The 20,939-nt window shown below is 39.9% G+C and overlaps 2 protein-coding genes and 1 pseudogene across 2 annotated transcripts; 1 reads left to right on the forward strand and 2 right to left on the reverse strand.

Moving 5' to 3' along the window:
- Positions 1 to 276: 276 nt before the first annotated feature.
- Positions 277 to 2,173, forward strand: LOC122646226. The gene is made up of 4 exons (XM_043839729.1): positions 277 to 304; positions 1,645 to 1,659; positions 1,763 to 1,983; positions 2,027 to 2,173. The coding sequence occupies exons 1-4, from the start codon at positions 277 to 279 to the stop codon at positions 2,171 to 2,173; spliced, it is 411 nt and encodes a 136-aa protein (XP_043695664.1).
- Positions 2,174 to 12,641: 10,468 nt separating this feature from the next.
- Positions 12,642 to 14,819, reverse strand: LOC122646228 (gibberellin 20 oxidase 3-like). Its single transcript, XM_043839730.1, has 3 exons — positions 14,311 to 14,819; positions 13,039 to 13,357; positions 12,642 to 12,911 (listed from the first exon to the last, which is right to left on the reverse strand). The coding sequence occupies exons 1-3, from the start codon at positions 14,817 to 14,819 to the stop codon at positions 12,642 to 12,644; spliced, it is 1,098 nt and encodes a 365-aa protein (XP_043695665.1).
- A 1,062-nt stretch (positions 14,820 to 15,881) lies between these two features.
- Positions 15,882 to 18,170, reverse strand: LOC122646229 (annotated as a pseudogene).
- Between the last annotated feature and the right edge of the window lie 2,769 nt (positions 18,171 to 20,939).

Consider the following 20,939-nt stretch of genomic DNA (forward strand, 5'->3'; position numbering starts at 1 on the left):
ATGGTGACTATTTACATGAGCTTACTCTCCTTTATTAAAGAGAGTAATGGTAACTATTAAGTTATTTTCTTTTGTTTTTGGTTAAATGAGTGATTATGAACTGTTGAATTACTCTCCTTGATAGGAGGGAGTAATGGGACGGTTGCAAAAGACCTGGTTTGGGCTATAAATATGAAGGAAAATCCTATCAAGCTCTATCATTGTCTAAGAGACCAACAAACTAGAAAGACCTCTTATGTCAAGGTTTTCTAAGTTTTCCCAAGGTTGATTAGCGAGATGGCGGGACTGGGAGCAAGCAACAAAGGTAGGTCCAATTGAATTTCTACATACGGATTGGACTCAGTAATACTCTGTCACTTGTTGTATGTCTAACATTATGGTATTAGAGCAGGGCCCCCACCCACTGTTCACCTTGGCCAAAAGAGTGTTCGTACACATGGCCAATAATAAAGTTGTTATTTTATTTTTTGTGCTTTGTATTGGCCGGCGCCGCACCTTATGATGGTGAGGCAGCCATTTTAAGATTGACAAGCCATGCACCATGGCCGCACAAATATAAGTAGGACATAGCCACACTAAAATGGTTGCAGCCATGTGCGAAGGAAAGTCTTTTGCTGACCATTAATATTTCATATCAAAATTGAGAACTTTGGTTATGGTATTATTGATGTTTCGGTGAACATAATGAGAGACCATGATGGTGAACATAGAAATATATGATAGAACTATAATAATGAGAGACCATGATGGTGAACATAGAAATATATTAATGATAGGAAATAAATTGTGATTAATGCTACATTTCCAAAATGAAAACTGAAGTGGTTTTGAAAACCGTATAATTGAGTTTATAAAATGTTCTCTCAAAGCTAAAGTGGTTTTAGAAAACCGTTGTTTATAAAATATTAAATTCAAAATCTATTTTGAAATGCTTTTATAAACAATAAGTTTGTGGATTTTGCTATCTTGCACAAGGAACATTGGGCGCTAATGTACACCTTTAGTCATTGTGGTGCTAACATGCACCTATAACAGAGTGGTGGGTGCTAACATACACGGGTCCACATGCTAACATGCACCACCATTGGGAGGATATTTTCCATGCTACTGTTTTGTTCAAAGGTCTGTCTGCCTAGCCTTTTTGTGAAAAGAACCTTAGGCCATGTTTGTTCTGATATGTTTTATAAAGGCTTGCTTGGATTCTGTATTCTGTTAAGGCCAAATTGGAATCTTCTTTTTGCATTTGTTCCATTATTTTGAGCTCTATTTAATTTCTTAATGGACACAATACTTTGAACCAATGTGAACTCAATTGTGTGACATAATCATATGACATAAATTGAGTAAGATGCCAAATTTACAAAATTGCCCTTATTGGTCTTCAGGCGTTGCCACAACACACTAAAGATCAACTTTTGACAAATATGAAAACATAAGGGCTGGGTATCTAAAACTTGCAACTAATATGTGAAAAGAGCACAATACCCACAAGGAAGTGTTAGTTTTCAAGTATGAAGTTGGGATAAGACGGAATACTTAGAGTCTTGGTGGGGAATTCTTATGGCCCGCAGGTACAGGGTTCTCCTATATAGATGTAAAGTACCTTAGTCTTATTGATTAAGTGTAAACTTTTGTCAATTACAGTCCAGCCACAGGAAGGTTGTAGTTGACACTAGTTTATGGCTGAAAATAACATTGGTTGTTTTAGCACTAATTTTAGTACGCCATGTAATTAAATATTATTTAATTTGTATATATGCAGTTTTGCTTAATAATCAATTCAGACTTCCTATGCTTATTAACGATAGCTTCGCCGATTGGAGAGAGAAAGCTCTCCTTACCCTGGGGTGTATGGACTTGGATTTGGCAATCCATGTAGATGAATCTGCAACTCTCTTGGACTTTAGTACACCAAAAGAGAAAGCTCACTATGAACGCTGGGAACGGTCTAACCGTCTCAGTCTGATGCTTATCAAAGCAAATGTAAGTAAAAGCATCAGAGACTATTTGATAATGGAATGTCAAGGACTACCTAAAGGCTATTGAAGACCAGTTTGTGAGCTCTAAGAAGGCCCTGGCGAGCACTCTGATGGGACAACTTTGTTCTTTGAAATATAGTGGAGGCAAAGGAGTGCATGAGCACATAATGAGGATGCGGGATAAAGCGGCTTAGCTCAAAGCTATGCACATAGACATCTCAAAATCTTTTCTTGTGCACTTTGTTCTCAACTCTCTGCCGAAAGAGTATGGATCCTTCAAAATCTCCTATAACACACAAAAGGAGAAATAGTCAATCAACGAAATATTAACTATGTGTGTTCAAGAAGAGAGGTTGAGATCTGAGAAGGTGGAAAGTGCACACCTGACAACCTATGAGAAAGGGCAGTCTAGTAAGTCTCCGCACAAGAAGAAAGGGAAAAAGCTTATGAAGAAACAAGGTAAGAAGAAACCCAAATGCTTTTTTTGCAAGAAGAGAGGTCATTTTAAGGACTTTCTAGAATTCAAGGGATGGTAGGAGAAGAAAGGTATGTCATTTAGTTATGTTTGTTTTGAATCTAATTTGGTTGATTTCAATCATAATTGGTGGATTGATTCGGGTTGCACAATCCATATTGCTAATACCATGCAAGGATTTCTAGAGAGGTCTCCAAAGGAAAATGAGACTCGTGTATACTTCAGAAATAGGGTGCGATCTCAGGTGGAGGTTGTTGGTGTCTATAGATTAATTCTACAGACTGGTCATGTCCTGGATCTAGAGAGGACCTCTTATATTCTGTCATTCACAAGAAACTTAGTATCTACATCACAATTAGCACATCATGGCTACGTGTTTAATTTTGATGGAATAAATTTAACTTTGTTTAAATACAATGTTATTGTTACTACTGGATTATTAGTTGATGGTTTATACCTCTTAAATTTAGATCCTAGTTTTGAAAGTAATTTACTTACTTCAAATAGCAGTATTGGCATTAAACGAAATATGATTGATGATTTCTTCCAAATTCTGGCACCAATGATTGGGTCATATCTCAAAAGATAGACTCAAGAGATTAGTAAAAGTTGGAGTTCTTAAAACTCTAAATTTTACCAACTTTGGTGTTTGTTTGGACTGCATCAAAGGAAAGCAGACCAACAAAATCAAGAAGGGTGCTAATTGAAGTTCTGAGACACTAGAGATCATATACATGCATATCTGTGGACCGTTTGTCACACCTTGTTTGAATGGTCAGAGATACTTCATCTCATTTATTGATGACCATAACCTGGTCCATTTGCTAAATTCCTTCAAGAGCAAGGTATAGTACCACAGTTTACTATGCCTGGGTCTCCGGACCAGAACGGTGTAGCCGAAAGAAGGAATAGAATGTTTATGAAAATGGTTAGAAGTATGATCAATAATTCAAATCTACCCTTAACCTTATGCAGGGAAGCCCTAAAAATGACAGTGTATATACTGAACAGGGTACCATCAAGGATGTTCCAAAGATGCCTTCTGAGCTCTGAAAATGATGGAAGCACATACATGAATATGGGGTTGTCCAGCCGAAGTGAGGGTAATTAACCTACATGAAGGGAAACTAGATATGAGAACACAATCAGTGGATTTTTCATTGGCTACACAGAAAGGTCAAATGGTTATAGATTTTATTACACATCCCATGCGCTTACCATTGTAGAATCTAAGAATGCAAGATTTCTAGAGAATGGCAACAACAGTGGGAGTACACAGTCAAGGAATGTGGAGTTCAATGAATTACCTATTCCAACAACTATTTCCACTGCTGAGAGTGAAGGGTACATACCCTTTATTCCCTTTAATGAAGGGTCATATAATGGATTGGTACCTCGTCAAAATGAAGTTGTTGCCGAGCTTTTTGTTCAGGCTAATCCTATTGTTCAACATGAAAATACAGATGTTGAAGAATTAGTTTTAAGAAGATCCTTGAGGGAAAAGAAATCAGCAATACCTTTGGATTATCTTGTCTATCTCCAAGAGTGTGAGGGTGGAGTAGGAACTCAAGTAGATCCAACGTCATTCTCGCAAGCCATGAATAGTCAAGACTCTAACCTATGTCTTAAATCCATGAAAGAGAAAATAGAATCTATGGATAAAAACCAAGTTTGGGAACTTGTTGAGTTGTCTGAGGATGCACCTGTAGTTGGATGCAAATGGGTTTTCAAAACCAAAAGGGATCCCAATGGTAACATTAAGAGATACAAGGCACGACTTGTAGCGAAAGGATATAATCAACGAGAAGATATTGATTATAAGAAAATCTTTTCACCAGTTTTGAGAAAGGATTCCTTTCGAATCGTTATGGCACTTGTGGCTCACTTTGACCTTAAGCTACATCAAATTGATGTAAAAATGGCTTTCTTAAGTGGAATCCTTTTGGAGGAGGTTTACATGGATCAACTGGAAGGTTTTTCGTTAAACAAGAGAGATCACTTGGTCTGTAAGTTCAAGAAGTCCATATATGGGTTGAAATTTAACCACACGATTACCGTATTTGGATTCATGGAGAATCGTGCAGATCAATGCATCTACTTCAAGACCGAAGGAAGTAGTTTTTGACTATATGTGGATGACATACTTTTAGCTAGTAGTGATCTTGGGTTGCTACATGAGACGAAGCAGTTTTTGACTCATTATTTCAATATGAAGGACATGGGTGAAGCCTTCTATGTCTTAGGCATGGAGATTTACTGGGATAGATCTAGGAAGATCTTAGGATTGTCCCAATGAGGATATATCGAAAAGATATTAGAACATTTCAGAATGAAGAACTGTTCATCAAGTGTAGCACCAATTGTGAAGGGTGACAAACTTACTCCAGAAAAATGCCCGACGAATGTATTAGAGCAACAAGTGATGCAAAACATCCCATGTGCATCTACAGTTGGCAGTATGATGTATGCACAGGTCTATACTAGACCTGGCATTGCCTTTGCAGTGGGAGTTCTGGGAAGGCTCCAAAAGAACCCTAGTATGCCACATTGGACAATAGCAAAGAAAGTGCTAAGATACCTTCAAGGCACCAAGGATCATATGCTGACATATAGGCGTGTTGATAACTTGGAACTAGTCGGATATTCAGATTCAGACTATGCTTGGTGTGGAGATACAAGGAAGTCAACATCAGGATGAATCTTTCTGCTAGCTGGCGGAGCAGTGTCATGGATAAGTGTTAAGCAGCCGAAGACTGCATCCTCTACTGTGGAAGCAGAGGTGGATGCGTGCTATGAGGCTGTCTCTCAGGCTTTATGGCCACGACATGTTATTACAGATCTCAGGGTGGTTCCATTTATCGAAAGGCCGATATAGATCTTCTGTGATAATACTACAACCATACGGTTCTCTAACAATACATGCTTTATGAGTCAGTGTAGACACATGGAGATTAAGTATTTTTTTGTGAAAGAGAACGCTATGGATCATCGTGTTACGACAGAGCATATTGGTACTAAGGAGATGATTGTCGACCCATTCACAAAAGGGCTTCGACCCAAAGTATTTGTGGAGCATGTAGATCGCATGGGTCTCTATAAATTTTCATGTACCTAACACATTATCGTATATGTATTGCAATATTAAGTTCATGTATCTAGACTTTTTGGTATCAGATGGTTTTGCGATTAGAAGAAGAATGAGCGGTGGTAGGTCTGTGTGTGTGGCGATGCGAGAGGGTGAGGATGATGAGCATGATGGTGATCGGGAGGGTGTGGACCATTGTCCGGTGGAGGTACTGGAGCAGCTTAGGGAGATTGCAAAGGCTTTGGGAGGTTTAAGAGAGGGTGTTATGGCTACAGGTCCTTCTAGTTTCTCCAAGCATTCTTATGCTAAGGCTGTAGGAGGAGGCTCTTGGCCTGATATCGATGCTCTTCCAGGGTCAATTCAGGAAGGTAGCATTACTCGTATTATCATCCCATAATAGGATTATGAAGCAAATTGTGTAAGATTTTTATTTTCTTTAATTGGACAACTTAACTTCTAATTGGTTTCACTGGATGATCAGAGGAAGGTGGCGCGGGCGCAGTGGAATCTCAAGGGTCATGTTATAATGCATCCTCTAGGGAAGGGTTTTGTCATCTTCCAGTTTTCATCAGAAGGGGACATGGTAGAGATATGGAGAAGAAGCTCAGTTCATTTTAAGGGGTAGGCGATCAGGTTCCAATGTTGGAAGCCAGATTTCAACATCCATGAGAAGTACGTGACGCCAAAGCTTATTTGGGTGTGGTTTCTGGACCTTCCCCTTGAGTACTGCCATGAGAGCGTTTTATTATCTATGGCGAAGGCATTTGAAAGACCTCTTGCATTGGATCGGCGTACTAGACAAGGCCTACTTGGCCAATTCGCAAGAGTCTTGATTGAGATTAAGGCAGGTGAGTCAGATTCTCGTGTTGAAGAGATCCCGGTCGAGTGCTGAGAGCCTGGGTCTATGAAGGAATTTTGTTTTTGACAAAAGGTGGTATTTAAAGATGGGATGGCTAGGTGCGGCTACTACAAGAAATTGGGTCCTCAGGTTCACTTGTGTCGCCAAAAGAAAGTAGATGATCTACGTTAAAATGATAAAGACAGATATGTGCAAGTCCCGGGGGTGACGTTTGTCGAAGAAGATGGAGTTAACTCGGCTAAGACTCACCAAAATAGTTTTACATCGGCCAGAATAGTTTACTCTTCTCTAAATTCACCCGATGCCCAAAAAACTCTTTATACATCCCCAAGAATGAATTTAAATTAGAAACATACCTGCTCGACGCATTCATGAAGATAAAAATATCGTCCGCAAACAAGAGATGGCTAGGGACCTGCACCCCTCTTGGACCAGGGAGGGATTTAATCATATTCTGGTGTAGAAACTTTTTCAGACCTCTACATAGAACTTCTTCCACAAGAATGAAGAGCAATGGAGATATTGGGTCACCCTGACGAAGACCCCTCTCAACAATGAAAAAACCAATCGGGCCACCGTTAAGAAGAATAGAGATTTTTGTTGACACAAGGATCTGATGAAGCCAACTATTCCACTAGTCTGAAAAAACTGAAGCTGCGAAGGACATAAAAGAGTAACTCCCAAGATAATGTATCATAAGCCTTTTGAACATCAAGTTTGATAGCCATACCTCAACCACGAGTTGCACTAAACAAGAGATTACCTAGCTCCGAAGCCAAACCAATATTTGAAGATATTATTTTACCTTTCTGGAAAGCACCTTGTTCCTCAGACACCAACCTTGGAAGCTTGAAGGACAGCCTAGAAGCCATAATTTTAGACAGACATTTGCAGAAGAAGTTCCCCATACAGATTGGTCTTAACTTGCTAAGAGAAAGAGCACAATATTATGATTAGGCAAGTCTCCATCTTTTCAAACCAAACAGCGAACTGTAGAAGCAAATCTCCATCTACATGTACAAATCTATATCTTATATCTTTCCACCTTCTGGGTGAAATCCCAATAGAGAGATCTGGAATTTTTTTTTTGGGTCTTCTCTTTGTCTCTATTCTTTATGGGTTTTAAACCTTTAATCACAAACCAGTTTCATTTCTGAGAGTAATTTTAATTTATTTCTAGTGAGAAACCATTAATACTAATTTCAAAAAGTGGGGTTTTGTAAATTTTGCAGAGGAGAGGAGATAGCGCGTTTTGCAGTTTAGAGTATCGACAACAGCAGATGAACCAAGACGAACGCAAGGAGGAGAAGTGTGTGGCTTCGAAGAAAGATGCATCCACTACTGCTGGATCGGAATCCTCCCCCACTAAAGGAGAGACAGTCGTTGCTGCATAGACTTGCAGAATTAGAGTCCCTGCATGCTCTGTTTCCCTTACTCTTTCTATATATTATTTGTGATGGGAAAAAGCTTATAAGTATGATATTGAAGGCAAAGTGCAGTTTTTTTCTTAACATGCAACTGAGCTAAGTTTAGTTACTGTGATTCATTCTCATCATCTCATGTCGATTAATCCAGATTTTCATATACCAAGAAAGAATCCCTTATGCTTGATGGTCTTTGTAATCTGTAAATAATTTCTTCTTGTTTGCTTATGTATTTCACTTCCCTCAATCATTAATGGAAGAGAGTTGCACGTTGTAATAGACTTTTTTTTTTCTTTCTGGGTTTCTCAAACAAGAAATTGATTGCCAGAGTCTCCATTGCTGAGCTTTGTGAATGAATGTGTTTCAACTTTCCACGAGATTCCCATCGTTTGGTTTGAGGATCCGAATCCTCTACTTCCATCATGAGAACTTCCATCCTACTTCGTTGTATTCATAGCACGCCATGTGGCCTGACGCAAATCCTACGGTTAAGAAAAGTCAAATTCAAATTGTTTTGAATTTCACACATGTCTTGAGTAAACCACTTTAAACCCTGACTCGAACCGAACCAAACCGAACCCACTTCATAACCAAACTAAGGTTTTTACAAATCAAACAAAAAATCCCCAAGCCATTTTGGCTCGTTCTTCTCTTCTTTTTCCCTAAAACGAAAACAGAGCATGAGAAGCCCTAAAACGCCTACAAGAGAAGCCCTAAAACGACCGCGGTTGCCTCACTTCTATCACCATCCATCCAAATGAGCTTCCACACTGCTTTTGGAACCAAATTCTAAGTACGAGACGAGGAAGAGGCCTTCGCTTGTTCCTTAGCTGCTCGCAGGTTTGTGATAAAATGGAGGAATATCACAAGTTTTATTTTTGTTGCGATTTCTCCATTCCAACACTGAGAGGTGATAATGAACAAATGAATTGTAACTTCCAATTCCAACTTTCATAAAAGATGATAAATGAAAATGTACAAAATGAAATGTTTCTTCTATTCAAGATCTGAGCTGATGATTATTTACAAAAGGGGTCTGACTTGAAACAGAAAGATCGTTAATCCTTTTAAGAGATTAAAAGGCGTTCTTCCATGAATCCATCTTCATATTTGGGGGAGAAATCAGCAAAACACTCTCCTGAACCGATTGATCCTCTACCTCCAGATTCGATTCGGGATTCGATCCATAAGTCCACAGAGACGAGGGTTATAAACAAAGAAAAAAGACCCATGCTAAACATATATATGTCGATTCTCTCAATTTTGAACCAATCCATTAAAATCCCAGAATTAATCATCCATCGATGCTTCGTAAAGTATGCTCAACCTCATTCGAAACAATCGAACAACAAACTTCTTGGTTTGTCTGGAAGAATTTCTCTACAATTTCCTAATGGACCTAGATCTTGAAACCCCTATTCTCGATTTATCATTGGAAGTCTTAGGGCTTCTCTTGCAGGAAGTGAAGCAACCGCGATCATTTTAGGGCTTCTCTTGCAGGCGTTTTAGGGCTTCTCATGCTCTGCTTTTCGTTTTAGGGAAGAAGAAGAGAAGAACGAACCATTGATTTTTTGTTTGCTTGCTAAAAACCCTAGTTTAGTTATGAAGTGAGTTGGGTTTGGTTTGGTTCGAGTCAGGACAAACCGGTTTGAGTGGGATTTAAAGTGGTTTAAAGACGTGTGAAATTCAAAAAAAATTGAATTTGGATTTTATTAACCGTAGGATTTGTGTTAGGCCACGTGGCACGCTATGAACACAGGGAAGTAGGATGGAAGTTCTCATGACGGAAGTAGAGGATTCGGATCCTTGGTTTGACGAGATGGAAAGGAAGAAGAGAAACGAGAAATAAAATTGGGTCGAGTGGAAAGGAAGGCTATCGTTGGGGTTTTTTTTGGGATTGGGAGCTTACATGTATAGTTATACATAGGGGGGAGTGACCTGGGGGAGTCAAGGTACCAGCCAGGAGACTCGAACTCGAGACCTCTTAGTGAGCATGGGCATGAAGCGCACCATGGCTCACTAACTGAGCTAGGCAGTCATTGGGTTTTTTGGCTTAAAAATCTCCATATCTTTTTAGACCGTTCGATATTATTAGTGCCACATGTAATAATCTGAAGGGGGTGCTAGACCATCCAGCCCCTGCCACAGCTTGACAGGATCCAGGTCCCACCAATCGGTCATACCGGACAAGTTTTCCCCTAATTTTCTATAAAATATGGGGGTTTTTTTACTATTTTACCCTTTATTTGTACCATTTCACCAATATGGTATGGCACAATATCGGGATCATTTTTTAAGAATCGGTCTTGGATTGGCTGATTCGTATCAGTATCAGTGGAGACCAATACAAATTCCTGGCTGATCTCGTATTGGTGGATCGGTACAAACAAGGGCAAAAATGTATAAAAAAACCTAATTTTTTTAAGGAAGCAGGGACTGATACCGATATAAAAACCTGATCGGGATCAGTGACCCACAATACCCATGGTTTTATTGAACGGTATCGGATCAGGTATCGGTCACTTGCAAAATCGATACGATACCGCTATGATATCGACAACGATCAGTCGTATCGGACAAAATTGCCCCGATTTCCTATTAAAAGAGGATTTTTGACTGTTTTACCCCTTGTCCGTACCTTGTCACCGATACGATATTATGATACCGATATCTCAAACCATGGGATATCGGGTGATGGGATAATACCTCAAAGGCTCAAACCATGTTAAACTGTTTCACCAAAGCTTTTCAAATTAAACTTGAACGACTTCTAGGTAAAGCTTTAAACGGCTGGGACTTGGGACATTATTTACAGTTGGGACGTGGCCCAACGAGAACGCATGCAAAAGAGGCCCTCCAAGGCGACTCACATGGAATCCTATCTTTGTACAAGTACCGTCCAAGGCCCTCCAGGGCCACTCACATGGAATCCATTGTGGAACCCACAGGAGGAGTGGATTCCATGTGAGTGACCCTAGAGGGCCTTGGACAGTACTTGTACATGGACAAGATTCGGTCCTGGGATTCCACCTTTCATAAGGGATAGGGTAATCATTTCACACCCCCACCCCAACTATGTCTCGATCAGCGTGGGTTGTACACTCCCCAAAAGAGAACTTTTCTCCAAGATAATTTTATCTGACGTACGTGTGTATAAATGGGTTAGAGATTAAGATCTACATCTTTATTGTTATCTATTTGGTAGGAAAGGCAAGTATTTATGTATGGTATTGTAATGATATTAACTAATTAAGAAAAAAATTCTAGAATATTCCTAATATATGTCATGTGCCAGATCAAATGGCCTCAAAGTCCAACAATTATATTCATTTGATTGGTCAGTTGCTTTCTACCAAAAAAAAAAAAAGATTGGTCAGCTGCTACGGATCGTTTTCGCTTGAACTGCAATGATGGATTATATATAAGGCTACTTTTAGAGATGACCTGGCGAAGGCCTGAGCTATTTTCGATATTGGAGTAAATAGTGTATTTTGTACTTCAGATCGGAATGTTGACTCTGCAAGGTTTTCCCCCTATACTAAACCAAATAAGGGCGCTAAGCTTAGTTAGCACACCTAGAAAGCGAAGGGTGGTCATAGGTCACAAGCGATCCTTCCGCAAAAAGAAACTCTAGAACACTACCTGATTATAGACCAAGTGTTGGATGCATGGAGTGTGTTTTGTGGACTAATAAATCAAGGTCCTTGCAAAATGTATAACCCAAATGAATTTTGCAAAGTGATAAAATAACATTTTGAAGTTAAGTTTTTTTGTTTAAACCAATCTTGAAATCTAAGGAACTATGCAATTAGAGAGTACTTTTTATTGTTGACTAAAATTTGACATATGTACGATTATATAAACTTATCAAGGATAATAAAAATGAAAATTTTTTCCTACTTTAAAAGGGTTGTAACAGATCATAACCAGATCACCCATGTACTAATATGATATTGAATTTGCCTCAACACTGTCCAAAATGGTTAGGCAAGTCAACCTACAACACCTAATCATGATAGCATCAGGTTGAGAAAAATTAAGGCTCGTGCATGGGAACACGAGTCTAGTACTAGGATGTTTAGACGGGTTTGAATAAGTTATACACTGTTAACCCTAACATTAAGAATTTGTCAAACACGTCACTCATCTCATATACATTTGTGTCCCATTAACTATTTTTCAAGATGTACCAGATTGAGCTCTTCTCCAGGGAGCCCAGCGCCCAGGGAGTGCCCAGGGGGCTGTCCCGCACACATTCAGGTGTGTGCCCAATCAATCATTGGGATGTGTGTGGCACAGCCCAACTGCTGGATGCCCCACACATTCCCTGGGCGTTGGGCTCTCGGGAGAGGAGCTGGATCCGAGTTGGTGGGTATTTTTTGAAAAAAAAAAAAGTTAAATTACAAAAATAAAAGCATATGTACAGTAATAGTAACATTGTGAAACTACTTTTGAATCCTAGCAACCATAGTAATCCTATGATCGTCTACAGACAAATACATAATTACATGGTGTACAGACTAAAAACTGAAGGGAGTTTTGGCATTTGAAGACTCTGGGATATTAATAAAACACGATTTAACCATGGTCAGTCGCTTCTTTAGAGCTTGATTTATTAATGTCGATGGGCATCTAAATTACCTTTTAGCTAAAAAACCACAACACTGACAATGAACAAAGTAAGTCTTTTTAAGAATTTATTACCCTAATCTGATGCCACATCCCCCCTCCCTGTGGGAGATAAGCATTTATTTCCAATTTACTAGATGAAAGCAACAGAGTTCGGGAGTTATTGAAATGAACTTGAGTTCTCTTCGGTTTAATATGTCTTCAGTCCTTTTTTCCATTCGAAGAACCAATCAAGGGTGTCGGTGCCAACCCTGTGCTCCTTCTGAGTGAATTCATGCAGCGCTCCCCAACTGAAGTCAGGATAGTTCCTTGGATTCTTCTCCTCATCCACCAACTCGCTTGGTGGCCTTAGGATCTTATCTGGTTGTGGGTTCATGAAGTAAGCAAGAGATACCCTTGGCTTCTCATTGTTAACCACGGCTCTATGCACCACACTCTTGTACCTCCCATTAGTAAGAGCCTGAGATGAATTAAGGGCAAAGATGTCATTTTGCAGAGAGAGGAGAGACATATAGACATATCCCGGACAGAAAACACTTTCTCTAATTATTTTGGTGCAATTATGGAAAAGTGGGAGAAAATCTTACCATAAAAGTATCTCCAACGTTGATAACAAATGATCCAGGATAGGGGCTTACATTAAACCATTCATCATCCATTAATACCTGTAGACCAGACACATCATCTTGATGAAGGATTGTTATAGAGATTGGATCGGCATGTGGCCCGGTTCCTATAGTGTGCTGAGGAGTTTGGCACTTTGGGTAGTAGTTAAGCCTCAATACCGAATCATGGTTTTCATAGAACTTTTTGAAGTAGCTCCCTACCCCAAGGCTCTCTCCTAACAGTTCCATGATCTCAAGACCAAGGCTGCCCATTGAATTGCTGAATTCCTGGAATACCCTCCTGAACATAACCATATAGTAGAGGATAAGAAGTTTATACATATATACAGTTCACATTTAATGTTCTCTTCCTTCCACTCTGAATGGGTCATTTCATGGGGTCCTGTGTTTGGGCCAGGGTTTTATGAGTCAGGAATCGGATCGATGAATTGGCCTATTTGGATTGGAATCAGTCGTGAGCGATCCTGATTTCCACCAATCCGACATGGTCGATTCTAACCCCAAAACCCTAGAAATTCTCTGTATCTTTTTATCTCAGGACCAATTCTAGAGTTCTTGCGCAACAATTCAGGCAGATTCTCATCCAATCCAAATTGGAATTGCCAATGACTGATGAAGAGCCATAAACCAGGACAGGCTCCTTTTCCCCTTTTGGGGGGAGAGTATTGACTACTAGGTGATGTGGATCCTGCTCCTCTCCTACAGCCTACCCTACCTCCCTCCCTCCCTCCCTCCCTCCTACCAAATAAAAATAGGGGTGGACCCCACCCGGGCAGGGTGTTCAAGCAGGGGGTAGGGTGGTTATTTCACCTTGGTTTGTGTCTAGTAGGAGGAAGGGAGGTGGGGCAGGTCGTAGAAGGAAAGCTGACACGGGTGTTGTAAGGAAAAAATAGGAATTATAAGATATGTATGAGAGCAAGAGCTCTCGGTAGGGGAGTGTGGGCCCTATGTATTCAAGGCCCAATGGGAGAGCACATGGCGACATCAAGCGTTCATTACCACCATTCATGGGGTGGGGGTCATTTTGCCCCCGGTGTATCTCAGGGCAGGGCGCACACTCTCCTTGAGAGAACTTTTCTCCATATAAATTTTACAAATACAAAGGGAAGAGAGAAGGAAACTTATTTGGATCCTTAAAGCTAACTCTTAAGTTACTTAGCTTCTGAACAGTACCAAAATTAACAAACATATGAAAATCAAAATGAGGCAACAGGGTGTGTTGGTTTTCCTTACCCAAATTCCTTATCACCGAAGACATTCACCAAATATTCCTCAACGCTGTTACTTTCTGCTACATGGTGAAGGGAGAATGTCTCCTTCCATGGGAGACGTGTGGTGAACCTCTCAGTAAAGCTACTTGCATAACCAATGTAATCACCGAACTCCCTTCGAGCCTTTTTCTTTTCAGAAAGTGGCATTTCAAAGAAACGCTTCAAATGCATATGAACAGCATCGACTTGCTTATCATCAATACCATGGTTAATGATGACGAAGAATCCATGCTTCTCGCAAGCCTCTCGAACTTGCTTGCATGCTTCCATGACAGCAACTGGGTCTCCAGAGAGGAAACCACCCATGTCGATAATGGGAACGGGGAGTTCTCGTGCCTCACCGGAGAACTTGTCGTCGTCAGGCCATATGAATTCCTTGGGTATGTTGGATATGTTGGTCTCATGTTGAAGTACAGAAGCATCAAAAACTACAGATTCTACTGGAACATTGGAAACGAAATCAACTGACATTGTTATCTTTTCTCTTGGCTCACTAATTTATCTTTCCAACGTTGTGTATTGTGTGTTTTGTATGTTCTGTAAACACGTATATATATAGAGAGAGAAGAGAATATATGATTGTTGATGATATTAATATCTTTGTTAATAATGTTAATTTTGAAAGAATTTGCTGTCATTTTTTTGGGGTTCAGAACCATAACATGAATTTGAAAGAAAATTGAATGAACTCCAATAGGTTACAGCTGAATTTCTAATAATGGCCATGGGGGTATTATAAGAGATCAATTCGACTCCTCTATTTTTGCCTGCCCTTACTGGCATGTGTGCCCCACACATAAGCAAGGCAGAATGTACTGCCTTACCCCTGCCCGAGCGCCTTGCCCGAGTGTGGGTAAGGTGGTACTTTCCACCGTGCTTATGTGTGGGGGCGCACGGCAGTACCAGGGAGGCGGAAGTAGAGGAGTTGGATCCGATAAGAGATACCTTTAAAATTCCTGGGTTTCCTTAATGGACATGTTTCAAGGAAGTCATATCTCTTCACTACGCAATTGGAGAGTACTTTTTATTGTTGATTAAAATTTGACATATGATTAAACTATAAGATATAAATTTTCAAGGACAATAAAAATGAAAATTTTTTCCTACTTTAAAAGGGTTGTAACTTGTAATAGGTCATAACCAGATCACCCTTGTACAGATATGGTATTGAATTTGCCTCAACACTGTCCAAAATTGGCAGGCAAGTAAAGAGTTTGGGCATTCGAAGACTCCGGGATATTAATAAGGCCCTTCTTTGCAAGTTGGCTTGGTCTATAAAGCACGATTCATCCATGGCCATTTGCATCTTTAGAGCTTGATTTGCTAATGTTAATGGGCCTCTAAATGACATTTTTTTGGAAAAAAAAAAACCACAGTACTTACAATGAACAATGTACATATTTTTAAGAATTTATTACACAAATCTTAAGCCCCATCCCCCCTCCCAGCGGGAGATCAGCATTTATTTCCAATGAACTAGACGAAAGCAACAAAGTATGGAAGTTATTGAAATGAACTTGAGTTCTCTTCGGTTTAATATGTCTTCAGTCCTTTTTTCTTTTCGATGAAGCAATGAATGGTCTTGGTGTCAACCCTGTGCTCCTTTTGAGTGAATTCAAGCAGTGCTCCCCAATTGAAGTCAGGATACTTCCTTGGATTCTTCTCCTCATCCACCAGCTCGCTTGGTGGCCTTAGAATCTTATCTGGTTGTGGGTTCATAAAGTAAGCAAGGGATACCCTTGGCTTCTCATTGTTAACCATGGCTCTATGTACAATGCTCTTGTACCTCCCATTGGTAAGAGCCTGAGATTAAGGGTAAAGATGTAATTGCACAGGGAGAGGAGAGAGATATAGGCACATAGGAGCATTGGCGTGGCCATGCTCCCGAACAGAAAACACTTTTTCTAATTATTTTTGTGCAATTAGGAAAAAGAGGGAAAAAATCTTACCATAAAAGTATCTCCAATGTTGATAACAAATGATCCAGGATAGGGGCTTACATTAAACCATTCATCATCCAGCAATACCTGTAAACTAGCGACATCATCTTGATGAAGGATTGTTAGAGAGATTGGATCGGTATGTGGCCTGGTTCCTATAGTGTGCTGAGGAGTTAGGCACTTTGGGTAGTAGTTAAGCCTCAATACCAAATCATGGTCTTCATAGAACTTCTTGAAGTAGCTCCCTACCCCAAGGCTCTCTCCCAATAGTTCCATGATCTTAAGACCTAGGTTGCCTATCGAATTACTGAATTCCTGGAATACCCTCCTGAACATAACCAAATATTAGAGGATAAGAAGGTTATACATATATACAGTTCACATTTAATGTTCTCTTCCTTCAACTCTGAATGGGTCATTTCATGGGTCCTGTGTTTGGGCCAGGGTTTTATGAGTCAGGAATCGGATCAATCCGACATGGTCGATGCTAACCCCAAAACCCTAGAAATTCCTTGTTTCTTTTTATCTCAGGACCAATTCTAGGGTTCTTGCACACCGATTTGCGAGGATTCCCATCCAATTCAATTTGGAATCGCCAATGACTGATGAAGAGCCATACACCAAGACAGGCTCCTTTTCCCCTTTTGGGGGGAGGGTATTGGCTGCTAGGTGATGCGGATCCGACACCTCTCCTACAATCTACCCCACCTCCCTCCCTCCCTCCTACCAAACACAAATAAGGGTGGACCCCACCCGGGCAGCGTGTTTGAGTAAGGGGTAGGATGGTCATTTTGCCCCTGTTTGTGTTTAGTAAGAGGGAGGGAGGTGGGGCAGGTCATAGAAGAGGAGCTGACACAGGTGTTGTAAGGAGAAAATAGGAATTATAAGATATGTATGAGGGCAACAGTTTTCTGTAGGGGAGTGTGGGCCCTGTCTATGCGGGGCCCAATGGGAGAGCACACAGCAACATCAAGCGTTCAGTACCACCATTCAGCTCCCCGACAAGACTCTACTGCCAAGACACAGCAAGGCGGTAAATGACCGCCTTACCCCTGCCCGAGCGCCTTGCCCGATTGAGGGTAAGGCCGATCATTTACCACCTTACTGTGTCTTGGTAGTAGGGTCTTGCTGGGTAGCTCGACAGTAGACGATCCAAATTGGTCATTTTGGCCCCTCTGTATCTCGGGGCAGGGCGTACACTCTCCCACAGAGAACTTTATCCGTATAAATTTTAAAAATACAAAAGGAATAGAGAAGGAAACTTATTTGGATCCTTAAAGCTAACTCTTAAATTACTCAACTTTTGAACAACATCAAAATTAACAAACATATGAAAATCATAATGTGGCAATGGGGTGTGTTGGCTTTCCTTACCCAAATTCCTTGTCACCGAAGACATTCACCAAATATTCTTCAATGCTTTTACTTTCTGCTACATGGCGAAGGGAGAGTGTCTCCTTCCAAGGGAGACGTGTGGTGGACCTCTTAGTAAAGCTACTTGCATAACCAATATAATCACCAAACTCCCTTCGAGCCTTTTTCTTTTCAGAAAGTGGCATTTCTAAGAAATGCTTCAGATGCATATGAACATCATCGAGATGCTTATCATCAACACCATGGTTAATGATGAGGAAGAATCCATGCTTCTCGCAAGCCTCTCGAACTTGCTTGCATGCTTCCATGACAGCAACTGGATCTCTAGAAAGGAAACCACCCATGTCGATAAGGGAACTGGGAGTTCTCGTGCCTTGTCGGAGAACTTCTCGTCGTCGGGCCATATGAATTCCTTGGGTATGTTGGATATGTTGGTCTCATGTTGAAGCATAGAAGCATAAAAAACTACAGATTCTACTAGAACATTGGAAATGAAATCAACTGACATTGTTATCTTTTCTCCTGGCTCACTATGTATCTTGCCAACGTTGTGTAGTGTGCGTTAAGTTTTAGCCTGTTCTGTAAACACATATATATAGAGACAAGAGAATACATGGTTGTTGATGATATTTCTTTTTCAATAATGTTAATTTTGGAAGACTTTGCTATCATATTTTTGGGGTTCTGAACCATACAATGTATTTGAAGGAAAAAGGATAAACTCTTATAGGTTACTGCTGAATTTCTCTAACAATGGCCATGGGATGTTATAAGAGATATCTTTAAAATTCTTGTGTTTCCTGAATTTCTGAATTTCTAACAATGGTCAAGTTATGGTTTATCTCTGTACAGGAATTGATTTGCCATTCGAATCTCGATTCATATATATCACTGTTCTATAATCCGATAAAGAGGCTCTATAAAGTTGGAGAGGGGGAATAGATGTGGACCCTGTGTTTACCGGCCAATGAGAGCGAACGCAAAAGCATCATGAAGGTGGGATTTCCACCTTTCATAGTAGGTAGGGCAATCATTTCGTCATCCACTGTGTCTAGGAGTTGGTTGTACAGTCTCCTGATGTGTATGTTAGAGATTAAGATTTACATCTTTGTTGTTATCTTTTTTTGGTAAGAAAGGTAACTATTTATATATGGTATTGTAATGATATGATATTAACTAATTAAGAAAAAAAATTGTAGAATGTTCCAAATATATTTCATGTGCCTGATCAAATGGCTCAAAGTCTGTTATGACATATGAAGATTCAAAATCGGTCCATGATCATCAAGACCATGGAACTGTGGTACATAGAGGAACCATAATCCAAAACAAGTCAATGCTGACTCATGGCCTATCTTCTCCCAATGCTCAGCTTGCACACAAAACACATGCCAATTTCCTAAATGAAATAATTCAAAATATCAAGGAAAGAGAGAAGATATGTCTCCCATGTCTCCCCCTAATTATCAGCCCTTAAATCAAGGATTTTATTCTTATCTTTTCTCTAAGATAGATCCATCGGTTATGGCAAGGATGCATTTAAATATTGTAAAAACAATTATATTCATTTGATGTGTCAGCTGCTATGGATCATTTTCCGCTTGAACTGTAATGATGGATTATATATAAAGTTACCTTTAGAGATGACCTAGGGAAGGCCTGGGCTGTTTTCATTCTTGGAGTAAATAGTTTTTTTTTTTTTTGGTCCAGGTCAGAATGCTGACTTTGCAAGGTTTGCCTCCTTTACTAAACCAAATAAGGGTGTGTGGCCCCTACGGGCCAATGAAAGCACACACAAAAGCATCATGGGGGTGAGATTTCCATCTTTCATAGGGGCAGTGCAATCATTTCATCACCCACTGTGTCTAGGCGTTAGCGGTACACTCTCCTGATGTGTATGTTAGAGATTAAGATTTACATCTTTGTTGTTATATTTTTTTGGTAGGAAAGGCAACTATTTATATATATTATTGTAATGATATGATATTAACTAATTAAGAAAAAAAATTCTAGAATGTTCCAAATATATGTCATGTGCCTGATCAAATGGGCTCAAAGTCCAACAATTATATTCATTTGATGTGTCAGCTACTACAGATCATTTTCCGTTTGAACTGTAATGATGGGTTATATATAAGGTTACCTTTAGAGATGACCTAGAGAAGGCCTGGGCTGTTTTCATTCTTGGAGTAAATAGTTTTTTTTTTTTTTTTTTTGTTTTATGCTCCAGGTCGGAATGTTGACTTTGCAAGATTTACCTCTTTTACTAAACCAAATAAGGGGGTGTGGCCCCTGCGGGCCAATGAGAGCGCAGGCAAAAGCATCATGGGGGTGAGATTTCCATCTTTCAGAGGGGGGAGTGCAGTCATTTCATCACCCACTGTGTTTAGGCGTTGGCGGTACACTCTCCTGACGTGTATGATAGAGATTAAGATTTACATCTTTGTTGTTATCTTTTTTTGGTAGGAAAGGCAACTATTTATATATGGTATTGCAATGATATGATATTAACTAATTAAGAGAAAAAAATCTAGAATGTTCCAAATATATGTCATGTGCCTGATCAAATGGGCTCAAAGTCCAACAATTATATTCTTTTGATGTGTCAGCAGTTGCTATGGATCATTTTTCGCTTGAACTATAATGATGGATTATATATAAGGTTACCTTTAGAGATGACCTGGGGAAGGCCTGAGCTATTTTCATTCTTCGAGTAAATAGTTTTTTTTTTTTTTTATGCTCCAGGTCGGAATGCTAACTTTGCAAAGTTTACCTCTTTTACTAAACGAAGGGTGTGTGGCACCTGCGGGCCAATGAGAGCGCACCCAAAAGCATCATGGGGGTGAGATTTCCACCTTTCATAGCGGGCAGTGAAGTCATTTTGTCACCCACTGTGTCTAAGCGTTCGCAGTACACTCTCCTGACGTGTATGTTAGAAATTAAGATTTACATCTTTGTTGTTATCTTTTTTTGGTTGGAATGACAACTATTTATATATGGTATTGTACTGATATGATATTAACTAATTAAGAAAAAAAAGTCTAGAATGTTCCAATTATATATGTCTTGTGCCGGATCAAATGGGCTCAAAGTCCAACAATTATATTGGTTTGATCTGTCGACTGCTACGGATCATTTTCTGCTTGAACTGTAATGATGGATTATATATAAGGTTACCTTTAGAGATGATGTAACGCCCCCAAACTGGCCTAGGGGTAAGGGTCGTCACACAAATCCACAAGATTGAAATGGTTTTAGATAGATGAACCAAAACTAG

This window comes from Telopea speciosissima, chromosome 11 (genome assembly GCF_018873765.1).
Source record: "Telopea speciosissima isolate NSW1024214 ecotype Mountain lineage chromosome 11, Tspe_v1, whole genome shotgun sequence".
In the NCBI taxonomy this organism is placed as follows: domain Eukaryota; kingdom Viridiplantae; phylum Streptophyta; class Magnoliopsida; order Proteales; family Proteaceae; genus Telopea; species Telopea speciosissima.